The sequence below is a fragment of the Salvia splendens genome, chromosome 18 (assembly GCF_004379255.2).
Source record: "Salvia splendens isolate huo1 chromosome 18, SspV2, whole genome shotgun sequence".
Lineage (NCBI taxonomy): Eukaryota > Viridiplantae > Streptophyta > Magnoliopsida > Lamiales > Lamiaceae > Salvia > Salvia splendens.
The window spans coordinates 416370-436131 of NC_056049.1; the positions used below are offsets into that span (position 1 = coordinate 416370).

The 19762-nt window shown below is 39.0% G+C and overlaps 5 protein-coding genes across 5 annotated transcripts; 4 read left to right on the top strand and 1 right to left on the bottom strand.

Moving 5' to 3' along the window:
* Positions 1 to 1348: 1348 nt before the first annotated feature.
* Positions 1349 to 6117, top strand: LOC121777157 (apoptosis inhibitor 5-like protein API5). The gene is made up of 16 exons (XM_042174308.1): positions 1349 to 1550; positions 1660 to 1824; positions 1960 to 2059; positions 2172 to 2237; positions 2605 to 2702; positions 2785 to 2859; positions 3064 to 3213; positions 3582 to 3647; positions 3730 to 3795; positions 4153 to 4263; positions 4585 to 4674; positions 4766 to 4872; positions 5067 to 5181; positions 5261 to 5326; positions 5399 to 5502; positions 5636 to 6117. Exons 1-16 carry the CDS (start codon positions 1464 to 1466, stop codon positions 5838 to 5840), a joined length of 1671 nt encoding a protein of 556 aa, XP_042030242.1. The 5' UTR covers positions 1349 to 1463; the 3' UTR covers positions 5841 to 6117.
* Positions 6118 to 6197: 80 nt separating this feature from the next.
* Positions 6198 to 9449, top strand: LOC121777158 (sodium/calcium exchanger NCL2-like). The gene is made up of 5 exons (XM_042174309.1): positions 6198 to 6723; positions 7151 to 7336; positions 7409 to 7709; positions 8185 to 8746; positions 9019 to 9449. The coding sequence occupies exons 1-5, from the start codon at positions 6420 to 6422 to the stop codon at positions 9265 to 9267; spliced, it is 1602 nt and encodes a 533-aa protein (XP_042030243.1). The 5' UTR covers positions 6198 to 6419; the 3' UTR covers positions 9268 to 9449.
* A 929-nt stretch (positions 9450 to 10378) lies between these two features.
* Positions 10379 to 13709, top strand: LOC121775950 (sodium/calcium exchanger NCL-like). Its single transcript, XM_042173058.1, has 9 exons — positions 10379 to 10817; positions 10998 to 11195; positions 11277 to 11458; positions 11538 to 11677; positions 11819 to 12080; positions 12190 to 12341; positions 12422 to 12683; positions 12841 to 13095; positions 13331 to 13709. Exons 1-9 carry the CDS (start codon positions 10451 to 10453, stop codon positions 13577 to 13579), a joined length of 2067 nt encoding a protein of 688 aa, XP_042028992.1. The 5' UTR covers positions 10379 to 10450; the 3' UTR covers positions 13580 to 13709.
* Positions 13710 to 13833: 124 nt separating this feature from the next.
* On the top strand, positions 13834 to 16730 carry LOC121776339 (sodium/calcium exchanger NCL-like). Its single transcript, XM_042173514.1, has 9 exons — positions 13834 to 14258; positions 14338 to 14511; positions 14601 to 14782; positions 14863 to 15002; positions 15124 to 15385; positions 15454 to 15605; positions 15684 to 15951; positions 16049 to 16309; positions 16395 to 16730. The coding sequence occupies exons 1-9, from the start codon at positions 13916 to 13918 to the stop codon at positions 16641 to 16643; spliced, it is 2031 nt and encodes a 676-aa protein (XP_042029448.1). The 5' UTR covers positions 13834 to 13915; the 3' UTR covers positions 16644 to 16730.
* Positions 16731 to 17118: 388 nt separating this feature from the next.
* Positions 17119 to 19762, bottom strand: LOC121777587 (nudix hydrolase 15, mitochondrial-like). Its single transcript, XM_042174888.1, has 5 exons — positions 19316 to 19762; positions 18951 to 19093; positions 18125 to 18244; positions 17560 to 18029; positions 17119 to 17469 (listed from the first exon to the last, which is right to left on the bottom strand). Exons 1-4 carry the CDS (start codon positions 19758 to 19760, stop codon positions 17805 to 17807), a joined length of 933 nt encoding a protein of 310 aa, XP_042030822.1. The 5' UTR covers positions 19761 to 19762; the 3' UTR covers positions 17119 to 17469; positions 17560 to 17804.

Genomic DNA, 19762 nt, shown 5'->3' on the forward strand with positions numbered 1-19762 from the left:
ACTTCCTCCGGTTAGTGAACGTTATGTTAATATGATGGTACTACACCCTAGCTCTATGGACTACTAAACCCTTGGTGAATGATGTTAACTTTCGGCCCTAAGGGAATTAATACGATGCTACATTACTGGATAAGTGTATGATAATGTACATTATCATGGGTATATCGTACATTATCGTCCGACTCATGCTTTTTTAGATGGAAGCTATACTATATAGCATCTACAAATTCACAAAAGCATGAGTCGGATAGTAATGTACGATATACCCGTGATAATGTACGGTAATGTGCATTATCATGGGTATATCGTACATTATCGTCCGACTCATGCTTTTTTGGATGGAAGCTATACTATATAACATCAACAAATTCACAAAAGCATGAGTCGGATAGAAATGTATGATATACCCATGATAATGTACCTAAAGCCTAAACCCTAATGTACATTATCATGGGTATATCGTACATTATCGTCTGACTCATGCTTCTGTGGATGGAAGCTATACTATATAACATCTACAAATTCACAAAAGCATGTGTCGGATAGTAATGTACGATATACCTATGATAATGTGTACATTATTCAGTCACCTTCGTACATTAATGTGTGAGATCGTACATTAAATTACCATTTTCATACATTAACATCATGTACTAATAGAACATGATGTACAAATATATCTACATCATGTAGCGAAGTCATGTACAATTGTACATTACCATTTTTACCCTTTTTTATTATTTTATTAATTTCTAAATTTCAAGTGGCTTCCATGTCAATCATCAGATCACACTTAATCAATGAATGAAATTAATTTTCTTTTTTAACAGTATTTTACACTTTAATCTGAATACATCTCTATCCCTATTCCTAGTGATGTACTTTATAATTGAGTTATTAATGATGATACGAATGAAGTTCTGGCTGGAAAAATTCATACAAACTGACATTGCTTTTCTGTATATAGATATAATTAAAGATATTCTTGATATACGAATGATACCAAAAAAGCATATTTTGCAATATTTTTAAAATATTATTCTGAAAAAACATATTAAAAAAATATAACGCTTTTTGCTTCCCATGTGATTTAAGCCCATTAATAATAACTGTATAATATTTGAAATCGAAGTCGCTACATGATTGATTTCGGCCCATGAATGGAATAGGCCAATTATGTCAAAAAATATGACATTAAAATTTTAAAACTAAAGTACGTAAATCAATTACATGGGTTAATATAGGCCCATGAATAAGTTGATTTAGGCCCATAAATCAACAAAATATTACCGTAATAGATTTAATGAATTAAATTCTCAATTTATACAACTCGATATAATTCCTCGCCGAGTCAACTCAGTCTCCTTTCCCAAACTTCTACTGTTGAACGTATCCACATATACATACAGGTATACTATATCTATAGGCAAGCTTTCACTACTCACAATTCCTCAGTGACAGCAATGGCGGAAGCTTCCGACGAGGCGAAGGACATTGAGAAGCTCTACGAGTATGGCGAACGCCTCAACGAAGTCAAAGACAAGTCTCAGGTGCCTGATTCAATTAATTTCCGCAGCCCTCTTTTTTTGAATTTTAGCTATTGATCAGTGGATTTATTATTGATAAGTGTTAATTTCTCGGTTTCGAAATTGCAATCAGCATACTGAAGATTACGAGAACATAATAAAAGCGGCGAAGAGCAGCAGTGTGAAATCCAGGCAATTAGCTGCGCAGCTTATCCCTCGGTTCTTCAAGCACTTTCCAGGGCTATCTGTTAATGCTGTCCACGCGCATCTTGATTTGTGTGAAGCTGAAGAGATCGGGGTAGGTCACCTTTTGTTGTTTGATTGCAACCTAATTTGTTCCCAATTTATCTGATAGAATTGTCTAATGTTAGAAGATATTGAGTTACTGAGCATCTAATGGAATGTTTAATACTGGTAATGCACATGATTTCAGATTCGGGTGCAAGCAATCCGTGGACTACCACTTTTCTGCAAGGACACGCCTGAGCATCTTTCTAAAATTGTTGACATTCTTGCACAGCTCCTTACAGCTGGTATTAAGTGCTCTGATTATCTTTCAAGAATGTTAATTTACTATGAAGATGCTATTTTGTTAACTGATAAGTAAAAACATGGCTTATGAAAGATTTCTCCTTTTCTGCGTAGAGGAAAATGTGGAGCGTGATGCTGTAAATAAAGCACTTTTGTCCTTACTGAGACAGGATGTTCGAGGTAATTCTGCTGATAGATTACATGTATAAGAGTGTCTGTCTACAAGTGCAATTTGGCATCTCAAAGAGGAGATTGGTCTTGAGATATGGAACAAAAGATGATATCACATGTTTCAGCAACTGTTGCATGCCCAAATCCTGAAGTTGCTGTTAGTGTTATACTGTTTCCTTCATGTTACATGAGTCTGCTACTTTGTCTGTTTTTTCATAAGAGCGTGAAGTGTAAAAAAAACTGGGCTATGTTAAACAATGAAGTAATATAGCAGTAATAATGGGTGGAAGATTAATCAGTTTAGAGATGGATTTTCTAGTTATAACTTTGCTTTCTTCATATATTGTTGAGACTTACATTTTCGTACATTGCTTAGCTTCCTTGACAGCCCTATTTAAGCATATTGAGAGTGTTGACGAGCAACTAACAGATGAAAATCTACGTGAAAGGACCTTACTTTTCATTAGAGACAAGGTATAAAGATTTCAAATTCCTTTATCACAGCTCATGCCTTGTAGTTGTCTTGGAAGAATCATTTCCACATTCTTTCATTTAGGTCTTTCCACTCAAAGCTGAGCTCCTAAGACCTGCTGAGCAAATGGAAAGGCACATTACTGATTTGATAAAAAAGGTTTGCCTAAATTCCCCCCCCCCCCCCCCCTTTTTTCCGTGGATGTTGACATATTCAAGTTTTTCGATGGTCCATGCCTTGTCAAGGTAATTGAGTACAGTTGTTTCAAACGGAATTTGAAGAATTGGACCAAAACATCACTTGTTTAGCTAATATGGTACTTAAACTATAAAATGCATGACTCTTTTGACTTTAAATATGCAGAGCCTACAAGATGTCACTGGAGCCGAATTTAATATGTTCATGGATTTCTTGAAAAGCTTGAACATGTTTGGTGAGAAAGCTCCTCCAGAGAGGATCCAGGAACTGATTGAAATTATAGAAAGCCAAGCTGATCTGGATGCACAATTCGATGTATATATTCTTTTCATATTGTCCTGGTAAAAGATACTATCAGTGGTGGATCCAATATTTTGAGGAGGAACTTGTTGGTATCTTGGAGTAGAAAGCAAAATATATGTACCTGCGTTAATTTGTTAAATGCTTTATGCTTACATCTCTCACATTGTGCTGTATAAATGTTTATCTTGGAATTTCGGAACAATAAGTTGAGTTTATCTCTATATTTGTTCTGCTTTGGAACTTTAAAATTTTGAAAACCAGAAAATGTGGTTTATTCCCAAGAAGGATGTGTATTTTTCAAACCTTCATTCTGCTTTCTTTATGGAGAAAGGCCATAGTTGAATCTCATTTTTTGTGTCTTGTGATGTGTCTAACTACAGGATGCAGATGGTGACCATATAGATCGACTGATTTCATGCCTGTTTATGGCACTTCCATTTTTTGAGGTTCATACTGAGCTCGTGAATTTTTCTCCTTCATTCGTACAGTAATTGATTTGATCTTAGCTAACTTTTTGTCTACTTGCAGAGGGGTGCATCCAATAGCAAGTTTTTCAAATATCTAAATAAGCACATTTTTCCAGTATTTGATAAGGTGCAAATTTCACACAACTTCTCTATTGATTATATGTAATAGACCAGATCTTCCCTATTTTTGCTGGTTAGAGATTATACATATTATTGTGTTCCACCCAAAATTTCTAAAGAACAATAATTTTTTATCTATATATTCCCTGGGAAGAGTCCTCACAATTTCCACTTTTATAGATGCATATATACTGGAGTAGTTTCTTTAGTCAATTTAGGGAGTTCTTGTACTTGAATAATTCTCTTGGATTATCTAGAACAAATTTTGGCTTTTCAAGGGAAACTGTAATTTTCGCTGAACTTAAAATTATCAGAAGAGCATACTAAGCAGTTTACTAAAGTATGTGACCCCTTTGTTTATCAGCTTCCTGAAGAACGAAAAGTGGACCTGCTTAAAAACCTTGCGGAGGGTTCACCTTACACCTCTCCACAGGACTCCAGACAAATTCTTCCTGCCGTGGTTCAGATCCTAAAGGCAACTCCCTGAACTATATATTGTGACGTGTTATGTTGTTGAATTTCTTCTTTCTTCTTTGTGTTGACTTTTAATTCTTACTTTAGAGCAGATTTACCATTTTAGTATAACCTGATCATAGTATATATGATGAAATCAAAGTGATTCCTACTTTAGTTCATTAGTTTTTGAATCACTATGATGAAATGAAAGTGATTCCTATTATTTCTTCTTTTCATTATATTCTCACAATGAAAATATGTCTCAGAGATTCCTAGACTTTGGCCGTGAATATGCTCAATGACCTTTTATGCCTTGTTCAATCTATTCATCTTATTTCAGAAGACCATGCCTCGGAGAAAATCAGGGGAAGAGATGAATTTTACTTATGTTGAGTGCTTGCTGTATACATTCCACCATCTAGCTCAAAAGGTCAACAGTGTTTCCTTATCTTACATGTTACTATTTGTCTTGCATCTCGGAATTTCATGTTAATAGCCACCATTCTTTCACTATTTAACAGGCACCTAATGCGACTAATGGTTTATGTGGTTACAAGATTGTGACTGGACAACCATCAGATAGGCTGGGGGAGGACTTCTCAGAGCAATATAAAGATTTCTTGGAGCGGTGAGACTTGATCTTGAGCTGTTAAAGTTTGTTTTATAATGAAGGATCCTAATAGAAGGAATCCATTGTTCATATGCTAAATTTTACTCTAATTTCTGCGAGTAGAATGAAGAATTCGAAATTCATTCGTAGTTAGTTCCTTTTATGTTTAAAGTCTCTTGAAATATGGTACAAAATTTTGTTTATTTCCACAGATTAAATTGTGTTGAAGACCTAGTTCGTGCCACCACAAAAAAGTTGAATCAGGGAATGGCAGAGCACAGCAAAGCACTGGCAGCTGCTACATCTGACGAGTCAAAGGCTAGCATTGTGAGTTGTCTGAATCACCATGTTCTCAAGTAAGCAAATGATCAATGGACTTACTTGATATTTCATATTTAATCTGCAGAAAGCAGAAAAGCAGAACACCTCAACTGGTTTAAGAACTTGCAATAATATCTTGGCTATGACACAGGTAAGTGGAACTGCTAAATTTTGGAGATACACTCAAGAGTTTTTTTAGCTGATTGCTTCTTATTCTTTTCAGCCGCTGCATGCAAAAACACCTTCATTTATAGGAGATAAGAGAATTAATTTATCTTGGAAGGAAGCGACAAAGCCTTCAGGCAATTCAACTGTTACCGCCACTGGGTACGTTTCTCGCGTAAGGGATAGAATTCCAAAAGAGATGTTTACAAATCAAACTTGTTCAAAATTCACTACACTACCCATACTTATCTCTGTTTCTATTCACTTATGTTTCAATACTCGTATTCGCCTGCAGTGGGAAGCGTCCTGGACAAAACGGCGCAGGTAATACTCCAAGCAAGAGAGGGCGTGGAGGAGGCAGTAGTCAAAACCAAAACCAGGTATCTAGCAGAGCATTTGAAGGATCATTTGGAGGAAGAACACCAGGGGGGCGAGGCAGAGGGAGAGGGAGAGGACGAGGTGGACGTGGCAGGTGGAGAGGAAGGGGACGAGGATTCTGATAGCTCTGTTTTGAGTACGAGTGTAAGATAGAAAAATGACATGATTTGACGCCAATGGTTTTGTTTTGGAGCAATTTTGACCAGAGGAGGAAGAGGTGTTGGTAGGATTTTGTTGGTCATGTGTTGGGTTGAGCCAGGAGTCTGCATGCTGAATTGATTGCTGGTGCTACATTTTTTTTTTAAATTTGTTTTTAATGTGTTTTCGTACAACACTACATGATCGCCATGGAAATAACAGTCGAATACGAAAAGTTATTTATTCACCGATTTAATTAAATGGACATATATTTCACTAATTAAATGATACAATTAATGCTGAAGCCTAAAAATTTGTCTACACATAAATAGGCTAGCAGCCTATCATCATTCATACTGAATATTCAAAATCAACGTTGGAGGCGAGGTTGACTCGTTAAATATTGGATTCATCTCTGTATAATTGTCTTCCCCTCCAATAAAAACGTGGCCTTATCTTATCTCATTCAAACAAGTCTTGTTTGACAGTTTCCTAACCAGGTCATATACATCCATATTGGTTGGAATCTGCAGCTCCCATAATTTACTACAACGGCGAAGAAGATGACCACAATTATATCTGCGTTGCTTCTTCTACTCGGGAGCCTGAGAGTGGGCGATGGGCGTCTGATTAGAGAGGTCTTGAGCACGACAGAGATGTGCGAGCCGACGTATGGATTCTTGCCGTGCTCCAGCAACGTGTGGGGTCTGCTGTTTCTGGTCATCGTCTTCGAGATAGTCCTTACCTTGGCTGGCCGGTACGTAGGGATGGGATCAGACATGTTTTTCCGTACTATCGGACCGGGCATCATTGGGGGCAGTGTGTTTCAGTTTCTTGGCACAATCCCACAGATTATCATGATTCTTGGTTAGTCTCTTCTTCTACTTCTACTTAACTTCTCTCTGTATCGGGATTTTCTGTTGTTTGTTTCACTATTTGCTATCTACAATCCATTTCTGAACATTTATTGCCAGCTTGTCTTGCACTAGCTAGCACTACTGTCTAGTATATATATATATATATATATATAAAATCTCAAAATTTCACTAGCGACTATCAACAGAAGAAATTATTGTACTCCGTAGTAAATGTTACTGGACAATGTAATGTAAGTGCTTAAGATTTAAATGATTTTCTACTATCAACGATACGTGAACACTAAAAATGCTTAAGATTTAAGTGTTTTTGCATGTACATCATTGCTGAAGCCCTAAGCTAATTTCACAACATTAATCCTCTTTAGTCTTAAAAATTGTACACAATCTAAATGTATATATGTGTGTTTTTGGATCAGCAACTGTGCTATCAGGATCCAAAGAGGCTGCTCAACAAAGGGCCACACTTGGAATGGGATTGGTTGCCGGATCAACAGTCATGACCCTCACGCTGATATGGGGCATCTCCGTCATCCTTGCTAGCTACGATCGCTCCATTTCTCCCACTATCGACAAATCCGGAAGCCAGAAAACCACACCAAAAGGTGCAACTTTGTTGATCTCTTGAAATGTTATTTTGATGATCTAAATGGTAAACTTGTATCTCTTTTGAACAGGTTATGGCGTTGTAACGGATGTTGAGACGAGCTACACTGCTCGGATAATGCTGATACCCTTGATTCCTTTCCTCATCCTTTTGCTAGCAGAGGCTTTCAGTTCGTCATCAGTGAAGAGAGTGTTTCTTCTCATTGCACTCATTGTCACAGTCATGTTGCTTTTCGGCTTCATTTTGTACCAGGCGTTCCGGCCTTGGATTCAGGCCCGTAGATTCGAGTATTTGATGAGTAAGTATGCAAAGGACAAGCTGCTGAGGCTCTTATCCAGCAATGGCAGACCCGATGAGACAAAAATACAACGGTAAGTAGCTCAACGTCAACATTTGCGTTTGGTACAATAGAATTGAGAGTGCGGATTTGGAATTTGAGCTTTCAATTCCAAATCTATTACTCTGTATTTGGTAGCAAACAATACACACGCTGCACGTGTACACGCACACACTACACCCAAATAAACACACTGCACTACAAGTGCACACACATTGCACGCACACAAATACACACAACACACACAAATACACATACTGCACGCACTTGCACACAACACACACTGCACGTACTCGCACACAACACGCGCTGCACGTACACACACTGCACACATTATACATATATTGTATACAACACACACACTACACAATACGTACACTGGACACGACAAACTCTAAATTCAATTCCATATAATTCCATGGTACCAAAGGGAGCATTTATATTTTGAGAATGCATAAATTTGATAACATTTCCAATACTCATTTGTACCATCTTGGTGTTGTTTGCAGCCTGTTTTCCCAAATCGACAAGGACAAAAGCACGTCCATATCAGCAGCAGAACTCCGAGTTCTGCTCTTAGGTGTGAGGATGGATGAAGGTGACTTGAGCACAGACAGGGACGTCGAGAACATCTTGGAGTCCTTCGATACCACTGGAGATGGACGTATCAACAGGGAAGAATTCGTCATAGGGATGACCAAATTACTCAACGAGCTAGCCAAAGAGAGGCTTGACCGCATAAAAAAGAGTAGAGACAATGATCCATTACAACAGGGCTTGTTGGGCGACAGCGACAACACGAATGAAAGGAGGGCCGGCCGAAGTGATCTAACCACTTGGCTGAACTATCTAAAAGCTCTTTCATTGGTGATTCTTGGGATTGCATTGATGTTGTCTTTTGCAGAGCCACTGATCACAAGTGTCGTGGGCTTTGCCACAGCTGCACATCTGCCTAATTTCTCCGTCCCGTACTTAGCCATACCCTTAGCCACGAACTACCGAGTAGCAGTTCAAGCATTCACTTCATCTCCAAGGAAAACACAGAACTCCATTTCTTTGACACTCTCTGCAGTAAGTCCACTTCTTCAGACAATGTTTGTCGTTGTTTTCCTGTTGGTACAAAAAGCTTGAAATTTTCTTATAATGACACAAAAGTTTCATTTGTGTTTTATTTTAATACACTCTACAACAAGAATGTATTAAAATGAAACGCAAATGAAACTATCTTATTTATACAAACTTCAAACTTGTACAAACATGAAACAGCGGTGAAACATCATGAATAGTATAATTACCCTCACTTTGTACATTTTCTGAATCTCTCCTTTTGATTTGTTGTGCAGCTGTACAGCGGTGTGTATATGAACAATGTGGTAAGCTTGATCGTGTTCCTCACCCCGGTTTATGCTCTGAATCTGTCCACAGATGTGCTTGTGGAAGTTCTCGTGGTTATCGTGATGAACACGGGGATGGCAGCTCTCACAGGCTTCCGGACCTCGTTCCCTCGCTGGTTGGGCTATGTTGTCGTGCTGTTGTATCCGGTTACTCTGGCGGTGACCTATTTACTCACTGATGTTCTAGGATTGCCTTAGGAAGACTGTGGCTAGTGATATGGTTTAAGAGATGTGTATTTACTTTTAGTTTTTATAGTTTGTTTCTTCATTGTAGCAATATCTTATTAGTGTCATTAAGTAGAAAACATTCTATATTTGATATGCATTGGCTAGCATCAATGTTTATTTAAAACCATAAATAATGGTTCTCGATTTTTCTATGATGACTTAAACCTTCAATCTATTGAAATGTCTAAATCAATTAAGTTGCACTTCATCTTGTTACCAACTAAGTTGTGCTTCATCGTCGTCATGACATCAGTTACATGCTGCTAATAATCTTTCTATGCAAGCTCTCTAGAACTGAGATAGATTATTTTGAATATCATCATCAATCACAATAACAGATTTAAGCATTCTTAATTTGCACAATGCTTGCTAAGAACTCAATTACAATAAGTATTTTCTTTGGTAATTGATGATACTACTTTTTTTGAATCTTTAAGCAATGAATATATAATTCGTAGTAGACATAAACGGACAATATATAAGAAACCAAACGCGAAACATTATTAAAACGGAAAGGGATTGGAGAAATAAAGATATGTCATAAATTTGGACAAGTTGTTTCGTCTACTCATTAAATTAAACAAAAACAATTACCTTTTGAAGCAACTGGCTTGTTATTTATATCATTAAGCTTCACCCAAAATTGGAAGTAAACTAATTTTTTTAATTATTCATACAACATTGTCGATTTTTTAGTAAGTCGTTGCACAAAAATATCTACAATAATTTTTTTTGTATCGAGATTTCAAATATATAGACACTACTACCTCAATAGTTATATTATGTCTGTATCGCGCTAAATTAATTAGTTAAAACGAACCTAGGAGTTGAGTTGACATTGTCATCTACACAGTTTTTCTCAGACTTTTCTAAATCATATAGTACTAGAAAAATTCCACTTGAATTATTAGATACCACTTTTTAAATAGGAGTATATAATAAATCCTCTGTCATGCATGTGCTTCTCACTTGCACATGTTAAAATATTGTTTTATTACGCCATAGTTGCGTTAAATATATATAGTGATGTAATGTTCTTGACGTGAGCATTTTTCGATAATCATTCAATCATAAATGTTTTACTATTACATATTTCCAGCTGTTTAATCTTGATTAGTTCAAGCAGCCTCTGGTTTCAGGTGGTTGACCAAAAATGTCTGTCTTTACTCATTACATGATTCTTACTCTCATGCTGATCATCACAGCCGACGCCCGGATTCTGAGTCTGGATTCCTCCGACGACCACCTGATCTCGGATGGAATCAGCGAACCAGATTCGTCGTGGTCTGCTGGGACCACGACGAATCTGAGCGGCTGCAGGCACCAGTACGGTTTCCTGCCGTGCGCGGAAAATGCCGCCGGCTACATTTTCCTCATAGTGGTGTACCAAGTGCTCCTCATCGTCGGAGACAAGCTCATCGCCAGCGGAAGCCACGTCTTCTTATTCGTCACCGGCCCCAGAATCGGGGGTATTATATTTCGTATTCTCAGAGCTCTGCCGTCGATGACGTTCATGATCAGTAAGATTCTTTCTCATCGGTTAAAGTTTCAGCCCACAGTCTGATAGTATTATAGTAGTAATATAGAAGTTTGCGAGGTTCCATCTTAAAACTAATCAGTTATAAGTGGAATAGCTCATCAGACTTATACAGTGGTTTCAGTTATGATATTTCATATTTGTTTGTTTCATTTGTCAACAGTATCCGGAGTTTTGGGCGATAAAAGGAACGCTCAATCACAAGTGTCCGCGGTCGTAGGTATATATGCCGGAATCACCGTCTTCAGCCTCACTGTTCAATGGTTTATGACCATGTTATCTGCTAGCAAGTCACTGAAGAAAGACGCGGACGAGCAAGAACATGGTTTACTGTCGAAAATAAAGCTCAGGAACTTGATAGGTTCGGTATACGAATCAATACAAAATCACAGATAAAACAAACCGAAGTTTTTCGTTGACAATGTTGTTGTTTTTGCTGCAGAGAACGGGGTTGATGTTGATGACGATACGTGTAGAACTGCTAAGATTATGCTCTTATCTTTGATTCCTTACGTCGTTCTTCAGCTGGTTTACGCCTTCGACACCTCCTCTGGGAAGCGTATCATAACTCTGATAGCTCTTGTCGTATCGTCCTTGTCTCTGTTTTCATATTTCGCCTACCAGGTTGATTCATCGAGAGCTCACATTTATGTCTTTGTTCTTGTTAAACATTTCTCGGTTGTAATGTTTCTTGGCTATTCAGATAAAGAATCCATGGATGCAGCAAAGAAGTTTAGATTATTCGAAAATTGATAGCGTGGAGAGAGGTTTAATACAGCATGTGGAACAGCTCGGGAAGCTTGTGAACGAAGACGGAACACCCAACACTGCTTTAATCAGAGGGTAGGAGTAATATATATGTTTGTGTGACGATTAACAACAACATTGTCAGGTTATTTAAAATTCCAGCTCATAGTCGGCGACCTGCTCTGCTCTGATCTGACATTTGTTTGTTTCATTTGCCAACCATTCGTATTTGTGCAGTTTCTTCGATAAAGAAGATAAAGATGATGACCAATGCATAGCGGTGGACGAATTAGAAAAAATGGTGCGCAAAGTCTTCAAGGCTGGTAAGGCGGATGTTAATCAAACCGAAGCCTTGAACGGTGTCCTGAATAAGCTCGACAGGGACAAGGATAAGAGAATCACTGAAGATGAGTTCGTCAACGGATTCATACAATGGATTCATGAAGCCAAAAGTTCATCTTCCAGTGATGATTTCAATACAACAGAAATGTTGCAAAAGGTAAGCAACTAAACCTTTCATCGAAATGTTAAGAGATTGAGTTTAATTATTGTTCTCTGCATTTATCTTTTACTTAACTTTTTCATAAAAATATTTTGGATTTTTGCAGGCCACTCAGCTGCTGAAAGAGAAGAACGAAAACAATTCCTCCGACATCGACAAAATTATGGCGAAGGTTTTGAAGCAAGCCGAAGGGCAACTGTTGAAGTCTGAAGCACTCATAGCAGATAATGGAGAGCCAAACGTTGAGCGCATTAAGAGGTAAACTTCTCCTATTTAAGTCCCAACTCTTAACCGATTCATCGTATAGAATAATACTTATACCATTTCTATTCCGGCAGTCTATTCAGGGAATTCGACACTGACAAAAGCGGATCCCTAACAGCAACAGAACTAAAGCAACTGATAGGCAGAGTGAAATTCGGAACGTATCAAATGAAAGACGAAGATGTGATAAAGGATATGTTTAAATGCTTTGATCAAGATGGGAATGAAGCAATTGATGAGAAAGAGTTCATGAAGGGAGTGCAAGACTATCTAGACAAGGCCATGAAAGCCGTTGGTTCATCACAAAAGACTAGAGCTCTTGAAGAATTTGAGAAGGTTATTACTCCTTCTGTTTCATTCAAGATGTCCATCTCATTTCATCTCAATCAAGATGTCCTCTACTTTAGTGCATTAAATAGTTCTACCTAAAATCCCATATCGTTCAAGAAAATGGGGTTTCACAATCTTTATATATATAATCTTAACCTTGTAGATTGTGTGGAATGAACAAGACTATGGCGTTGATGCTGTCTTGAAATCTCTTCTTCAAGTGATACTTGGGATAGGTATGCTTACCTTCTTGGCAGGACCTCTGATGGGTACCATTATGGAGTTATCTAATGCAATGAACTTCCCATCCTTCGTCGTTTCCTTTGTCGTTGTTCCATTAGCCATGAATGGCCGGGTCGCACTGACAGCACTCCTCCCATCTGCAAGACAGAGAAAGTCTTCTTTGACATTTTCCGAGGTCTCTTCTCTCCCTCTCATTACTCTTGAAAATGTGATGTGGATGTTAGGGAATAAACGCACAAGTAATCACGAATATAACAAAAACACATAATTTTATTTACCAGTTCGAAATAATGTGTTTATGTCTTGGGGCAATGTCAAACCAAAGAGGAACTAGATATAAGCACCATAGCGAGCCTTAATCCTAGTAAGAATAGTGTAGTCTAACACAATTGTATTGGTTTATGTAACAGATATACGGTGGAGTGATAATGAACAACATAGCGGGACTAACGACGCTACTGGCAATCGTGTATGCAAAAGAGTTGACCTGGGATTTCTCAGCAGAAGTGCTGACAATAATGATGGTGTGCACCATTGTCGGAACGCATGCATTCGTGAAGAAAACTTACCATCTTTGGACATGCATACCAGTGCTACTCCTCTATCCTCTTTCATTGGGGTTGTTTTATTTTTGCCAAGTTTTCCTTAGTTGGAATTAGCACCTCTATCAGTTTTTGTGTATCCTTGTTTTTATTTTTATTGGAAGCATGCTTTATAGCTGCTTTGCATTGTATAAAGTTTCTTTGAAAGCGCTTAAATAAAAAACTTCTTCCCCTATCAAGTGGGTAATAAAAAGGTATTCAACTCAAGGCAGCCATTGGCTTATCTGCTGGATCTTGTTTGTGCAGATTAAAAAACAAAAAGTAGAACTTTAAATAATGCATAAATTTATACAAATCAGAGGTAGTTAGCTTTGTATTTTGTGAGATACAGACAAACATAAGCCAAAACATTCAAGAACTCACATGTCCTCGAATTAACTAGCTTGATAGTCAATGGATTCAGTCCCGAAGCGCTTGATCTTGCTCATCTTACTGACCAGCATAGCCGAAGGCCGGATTCTGGAGCTGTCCACCTCTGAGAATGAGCTGATCTCAGACGGAATCGAGAAGCAAGAATCAGTAGGAGGTTGCAGTCACCAGTATGGCTTCCTGCCCTGTGCAGAAAATGCTGCCGGTTACATTTTTCTCATAGTGGTGTACCAGGTGCTACTGGTGATCGGAGGGAGGCTGATAAGCAGCGGGAGCGAGATGCTTTTACATATCACCGGAGCTGGAAAGTTTGGCGGCATCATCTTCCGAATCCTAATGGTGTTGCCTTCTATGATGCTCATGATCTGTAAGCATCCCATCGCTTTGTTTTCCTTTTCCCTAGTTTTTCTAATTTGTAGCGCGTTAATTTTGAGCTGTTCGTGTAGTATCCGGGATCTTCAGCAGCAAGGAGGGTGCTCAATCGCAGGTTGCAGTCGGTGTCAGCATTTACGCTGGAATCACTGTCTTCAGTCTTACAATCCAGTGGGGTGTGTGTATGATATATGGCAAGATTGACTTGAAGATGACACCGAATTCTTCTTCGTCAAAGATCTTGAAAGGTTCCGCACTTCACAAACTCACAGTTGCGATTATTCTCAACTCGTTAGCTGAGAAAATTTATGTGTTTTAAATTTTTTCCTTGCTGCAGATACTGGTGTGAAGATCGATAAAAGGACTAGTTACACCGCTGGGATTATGCTGCTGTCGTTGATCCCTTACGTCGTGCTGCAGCTGGTTTTTGTCATCGATAGCTTGTCTGGGGAGCGCGTCGTAACTTTGATAGCTTTTGTTATCTCATCCTTGTCTCTGCTGTCGTATTCCGGCTATCAGGTGGGTTAACTGAGAGCTAATCGCGATACAAGGCTTCGTGTTTTTGTCAGTTGTGACTAAATCCTTGCTTGTTTCTTCAGATTTGGGATCCTTGGATGCAGGAAAGAAGCTTGAAGTACTCCGAGTTTGATATTGTCCGGACAGGATTTCTGCAGCATGTGAAACAGTTAGGACAGCTTGTGAATCCAGACGGCAAACTCAACGTCCATCTCATCAAAGGGTGAGGCTGAAGAGGATCAATAATGGTTCCTCATTTACCCTTTGTTTGAGATGACTCGAACCTCTGACCTATTGGTTGGAGGGAAAGCCTCTTACCAACTAATGCGGTTATCCTTGGACAGATTATTTGATGCAACAGACAACGATGCTGACAAAGTCGTGGCAGTGAAAGAACTGAGGAAACTGGTGAGCAACATCTTTAGAGGTGGGAGGACGAGCACCGAGAAAAACGATGCAGTGGACAAAGTCATGGATTTTTTCGACAAGAACGATGATGACCAGATCACCGAGGCAGAGTTCATCAAAGGATTCGAGCAATGGGCTATTGAAGCCGAGAAATCTACTTCGGACAGTGATTTCTTTCCCAAAAATATGGGTGAACAGGTAACTAATCCTCTAAATATTGTTTGTCAATACTTGTCCAGATTTGATTGTTTCGGGTTTCTCTTTAGGTCCTTAACCTATTCAAAGAGAAGAAAGAAAACCGAGTACAGACGATGGACAGAATAATGGCAAAGATTTTGAAGCATGCTGAAGGCCACCTACTCAAATCCGAATCACTCATCACAGAGAACGGGAAGCCAAATATCGATCGTCTTAAGGAGTAAACTTCGACTTCTTTCAACATTTTTTTATCCCTTTTCAGGTCTAAATTTTACTGATACCGTCTGCATTTTGGCAGACTCTTCAAGGAATTTGACACTGATGGAAACAAGTCAATATCAGCACCTGAGCTGAAGCAGCTTATAACAAGAGTCAAGTTCCAATCCTACAAACTGAACGAGGACGAAGTGTTACGTGAGACCTTTCGAGAATTTGATCAGAATCACAGTGATTCGATCGATGAGCCAGAGTTTGTGAATGGAATGACCAAGTATCTGGATAAGGCCATTCATGCTGCACATACGTCCCAAATCGACGGGACGAAGATTATTCAAGATTTCGACAGGGCAAGTAGTGTTTATATTGAGGATTAGGAAACATTTTGATCATAAATTTTTATCTGAAAAGAATGTTTCTGTTTTTTTTTCTTGACAAACTTTACAGGTTATGTGGAAAGGAGCAGAATACGGGAAACGCAATTTCTTCAGATCAGTATTTCAAGTGTTGTTAGGGATTGGTATGTTAACCTTCCTGGGAAAGCCTCTGACCACTAACATTCTACAGTTGTCGAATGCAATGGGATTCCCATCCTTCGTCATCTCCTTTGTCGTCGTGCCACTGGCCATGAATGCTCGATCTGCTGTAGCAGCGATCCTCCCAGCCAGCAAGAAGAGTGAAGAAACTGCTTCTTGGACATTCTCCGAGGTTTCCTTCTCTCACTCCGTCTCTGTCTCTGTCTCGCACAAACACATACATCATGCTAATAGATGATTGTTTTCTTCCGTGGCAGATATATGGTGGGGTGATAATGAACAACATGGCTGGATTGACGACGTTGTTGGCGATTGTATATGCGAAAGAATTGAGATGGGATTTCACAGCAGAAGTGCTGGTTATCTTAGTGGTGTGTGGGACGATAGGCAGTCTCGCATTCTTCCGAACAACGTACCAACTATGGACGTGCATACTAGCATTCCTCCTTTATCCTCTCTCTTTGGGATTGTTTTATTTTGTTCAGATTTCCTATAGCTGGAACTGACGTTTTCTTCTACTTTCACTTTGCTGTGAATTGAAGGTTGCTAGTTTTATGGCATGCTATAAAATGTCAAGAATGTTGAATGTTGAATTGACTAGTTTTGTATCCAAGGAGGCCTCTCGTTTGGCATAGGCCTTTCGGTTCGCCTTAATCGCCAAGGTTATTATGATGTGTCACGATGTTTGCTCGATTCTCGGAACCCCATAAAGTTCATCACTGTTTCCCGCTTTATCATAATTCATCTACAGGAAAGAGGGATTCTTTGCCCCGGACTTGCATTTAGTTTTATTTATTTTTTTGTAATTTCAATTTCATCCTAAAACTGAAAGTAGCACAACTATGATGGTAGAAATTTAAGGTACAAGTGAAATTTCAATGACAACAACTCCACAGCATAACATGAGTGAATCTAACAAGTTGTGGATTTCCAAATGCGATTACGAGGGTCTATATCCATACGACATATAAAAGTTGCGAATAATCAAGAAAATTGCTTCATAACATAACTTCGATAACAGCTTACTTTACGCGAATTAAGCAGTTTTTGGTCCACAAATACAACAAAGCATACCTTTGTCATCAAATTTGCGATTTGCTAACAAATGGATGTTTTTAACTAGTCGTGCCACCCCAACACCTAAAACTAATCATTTCTCAACTTCTAACATCAATGTAAGAGGTACTGAGTTCTTCAAATTCAACAACAGAACAGTGATCAGCTGATTTGTATAGTGGTGCAAACCTCATAGTTCCAACCGGCTTCTCTGTAGCTAAAACCATTGTCACTCTACAAAGATCCATCATGTTCACGCAATTGCATAGGTTCGTTCTGCATAGGGTGAGCCAATGAGAAAATATCACAGAGACTAAAGCAGGGGGGGGGGGGGTGAAGATGAAAATAACATCAAAGAACACATACCTTATCAGAAGCATTCTGGTAAGTATGCTCCCAAACTTATTTAACCCGTGCTAGCATTGATTCCCTCAGTTTACAGCTCACCAATACATGATCAAAACTCTAGCTTGTTTCAGGTATATTATTTGAATGATGAAATAGGAATATTTGAGCGATTAAGAATACTGCTTAGTAGGAAATGTTTGTGAGAATCCAATCTAGATTGCTTTTTCACAACGGGGGGTAGTATATGAACATATCTGGCTATCTTAAGGCAAGGTAGTATCTTTCAGCACACCACTTGGAACTTTGAATTTGGGGTTTTGCTCTGTAAAAGCAGGTGGCTTCTGATACACGATCGAAGCTGCTCTAATCAAAATTCCGGCAGTTAAACCCCAAATGACATACTTCTTGTTGTCTATTTCATAATCAAAATAGTGGATCAGATACTTGTCGCTCATCCACACTCGTTCTTCACATCTTCTATTCTCATCCTAGGATGGCAATTTGCTATCATGTGTACAGCAGTTGCAATAGCTAAACAACTGTGGACGAAAAGAAAAGGAAAAAATAGAACTTGAGACAATACCTTGAGGAACATTTCCAAGGGAGCATCGAAAACAGCTTCCACTTCAGCGGCATTTGGGGAAGGATTAAAGTCTTTCTTGTTGGAAAGTATGCCGATAACAGGAATCACCCTGAGGAGGTGCTGCATTCATACTACCGGGTTAACAATTGAAGTTGTTCTCAGTCTGCTTACTACTTCTCAAAATAATCCACAAAACAATCTAATTAACATAATGCTACACTTATGTACAACCTCTTACAGAAGCATGGCCATTGGTCACACACCTCAAAACACCATAATCGACCATCATTCATTAATAAACACAAAACATAACGAGAAAGAAAAGACATTAGTTCTACACAACGATTTTCTTTGAGGGTGTACTCAACAGCATAGATATCTAAAGGCTGTGAAATAAGACCACATTCTTGCTTATACACTGTTATATCGATGATAAGTTCTCCATCCGTTCCATAGTAATAGAGTCATTTTACCATTTTGGTACGTTCCATAGTAATAGAGTCATTTCCCTTTTTAGTAAAAGCCAACACATTTCTTCACACCTACTTTACTCTCTCTTACTTTTTTCTCTCTTCATCTCTCTACCTTTTTCATTTTCCACTTTATTCTCCCTTTACTTTACTCACCTAACACAATTTTTCTTACTCTCTGTGCCGAAAAGAAACGTCTCCATTACTATGGAATGGAGGGAGTATATAGCAGCAATCAAATGGGCTTTACAAGAAAAACAGTTCGAACATAATCAACAGATCAAAACAAAATCACCAATATATTCAAGTGTATGATTCAGTATTCCGAGTTTCCATGAGAGGACAAGCACGTATACCTTGGATAAGAATGGTTCAAGGCAAGTAACCACATTAACAAGTGAAGGATCCAGCCCTATCTCCTCTTTTGCTTCCCTCGTTGCTGTCTCAGCATCATTAGCATCCGCCTCTTCCGCTTTCCCTCCGGGCAATGAGACTTCACCTGTGTCCAAACACCTCAGTCAAAATCCAGCAAACGCAGCATCACTATACAAATTAATTCCAGATTTCTCAATCAAAGCAGTGAATACCATCAGAACCCCTAATTTCCTACAATGCCCTAAAAGATCTTAGCTTTCTACCAAATTCACCACTATCAAGCTCTCAATTTCTGAAAAAACACTTGAATTAAGCACGAATTAAGTGAAGGCGCGATGAAACGAACCAGAATGAGTAGAGAGCTGCGACGATCGCTTAGTGAGAATAACCCTAAGCTCTCCAGCATCCCCTTCGAAGAGGCAGATCAGAACCGCCGCCCTTTTCGGGCTGAACCGCTCGGCAGGCGCCGCCGAAGTTGCGGATTCCGGGAATCCCACCTTCGCAACCACTTTCTCTGCGCTCTCCTCAATCCTCTGCTCCTCCTCCTCGTCATCATCCGATGTCGGCGGCGGCTTGTAGAGGCGCAACTGTTGGGCCAAAACCACGAGCCTCCCGGAAAGCCCCGAATTGGGGATTTCCATGAAGACGAGTTTAGAGAGAGAAAGTGGGAGTGGAGATGAGGAATGAGGGGTTAGGGAAGAGAAGATTGAGGGAAGTAGTGAGGAGGTTCTTCTGAGGAGTGGAAGCATGTGTGCTTGCTGCATTAATGGCCTTCCCAACCATTTTTCCATTC

Excerpts from the sequence above, each read along its gene's own strand:
- LOC121777157 (XM_042174308.1), top strand. The coding sequence starts at position 1,464 with ATGGCGGAAGCTTCCGACGAGGCGAAGGACATTGAGAAGCTCTACGAG. Across the intron at positions 2,060-2,171 it reads TGCACAGCTCCTTACAGCTG|AGGAAAATGTGGAGCGTGAT; the intron begins GTATTAAGTGCT and ends TTTTCTGCGTAG. Across the intron at positions 4,264-4,584 it reads CCGTGGTTCAGATCCTAAAG|AAGACCATGCCTCGGAGAAA; the intron begins GCAACTCCCTGA and ends ATCTTATTTCAG.
- LOC121775950 (XM_042173058.1), top strand. The coding sequence starts at position 10,451 with ATGTCTGTCTTTACTCATTACATGATTCTTACTCTCATGCTGATCATC. Across the intron at positions 11,196-11,276 it reads AAAGCTCAGGAACTTGATAG|AGAACGGGGTTGATGTTGAT; the intron begins GTTCGGTATACG and ends TTTTTGCTGCAG. Across the intron at positions 11,459-11,537 it reads TTTCATATTTCGCCTACCAG|ATAAAGAATCCATGGATGCA; the intron begins GTTGATTCATCG and ends TTGGCTATTCAG.
- LOC121777587 (XM_042174888.1), bottom strand. The coding sequence starts at position 19,760 with ATGGAAAAATGGTTGGGAAGGCCATTAATGCAGCAAGCACACATGCTT. Across the intron at positions 18,245-18,950 it reads TTGAACCATTCTTATCCAAG|CACCTCCTCAGGGTGATTCC; the intron begins GTATACGTGCTT and ends GTATGAATGCAG. Across the intron at positions 18,030-18,124 it reads CCTTGGAAATGTTCCTCAAG|GATGAGAATAGAAGATGTGA; the intron begins GTATTGTCTCAA and ends TTGCCATCCTAG.
- LOC121777158 (XM_042174309.1), top strand. The coding sequence starts at position 6,420 with ATGACCACAATTATATCTGCGTTGCTTCTTCTACTCGGGAGCCTGAGA. Across the intron at positions 6,724-7,150 it reads ACAGATTATCATGATTCTTG|CAACTGTGCTATCAGGATCC; the intron begins GTTAGTCTCTTC and ends TTTTTGGATCAG. Across the intron at positions 7,337-7,408 it reads CCAGAAAACCACACCAAAAG|GTTATGGCGTTGTAACGGAT; the intron begins GTGCAACTTTGT and ends TCTTTTGAACAG.
- LOC121776339 (XM_042173514.1), top strand. The coding sequence starts at position 13,916 with ATGGATTCAGTCCCGAAGCGCTTGATCTTGCTCATCTTACTGACCAGC. Across the intron at positions 14,783-14,862 it reads TGTCGTATTCCGGCTATCAG|ATTTGGGATCCTTGGATGCA; the intron begins GTGGGTTAACTG and ends TTGTTTCTTCAG. Across the intron at positions 15,606-15,683 it reads AATATCGATCGTCTTAAGGA|ACTCTTCAAGGAATTTGACA; the intron begins GTAAACTTCGAC and ends GCATTTTGGCAG.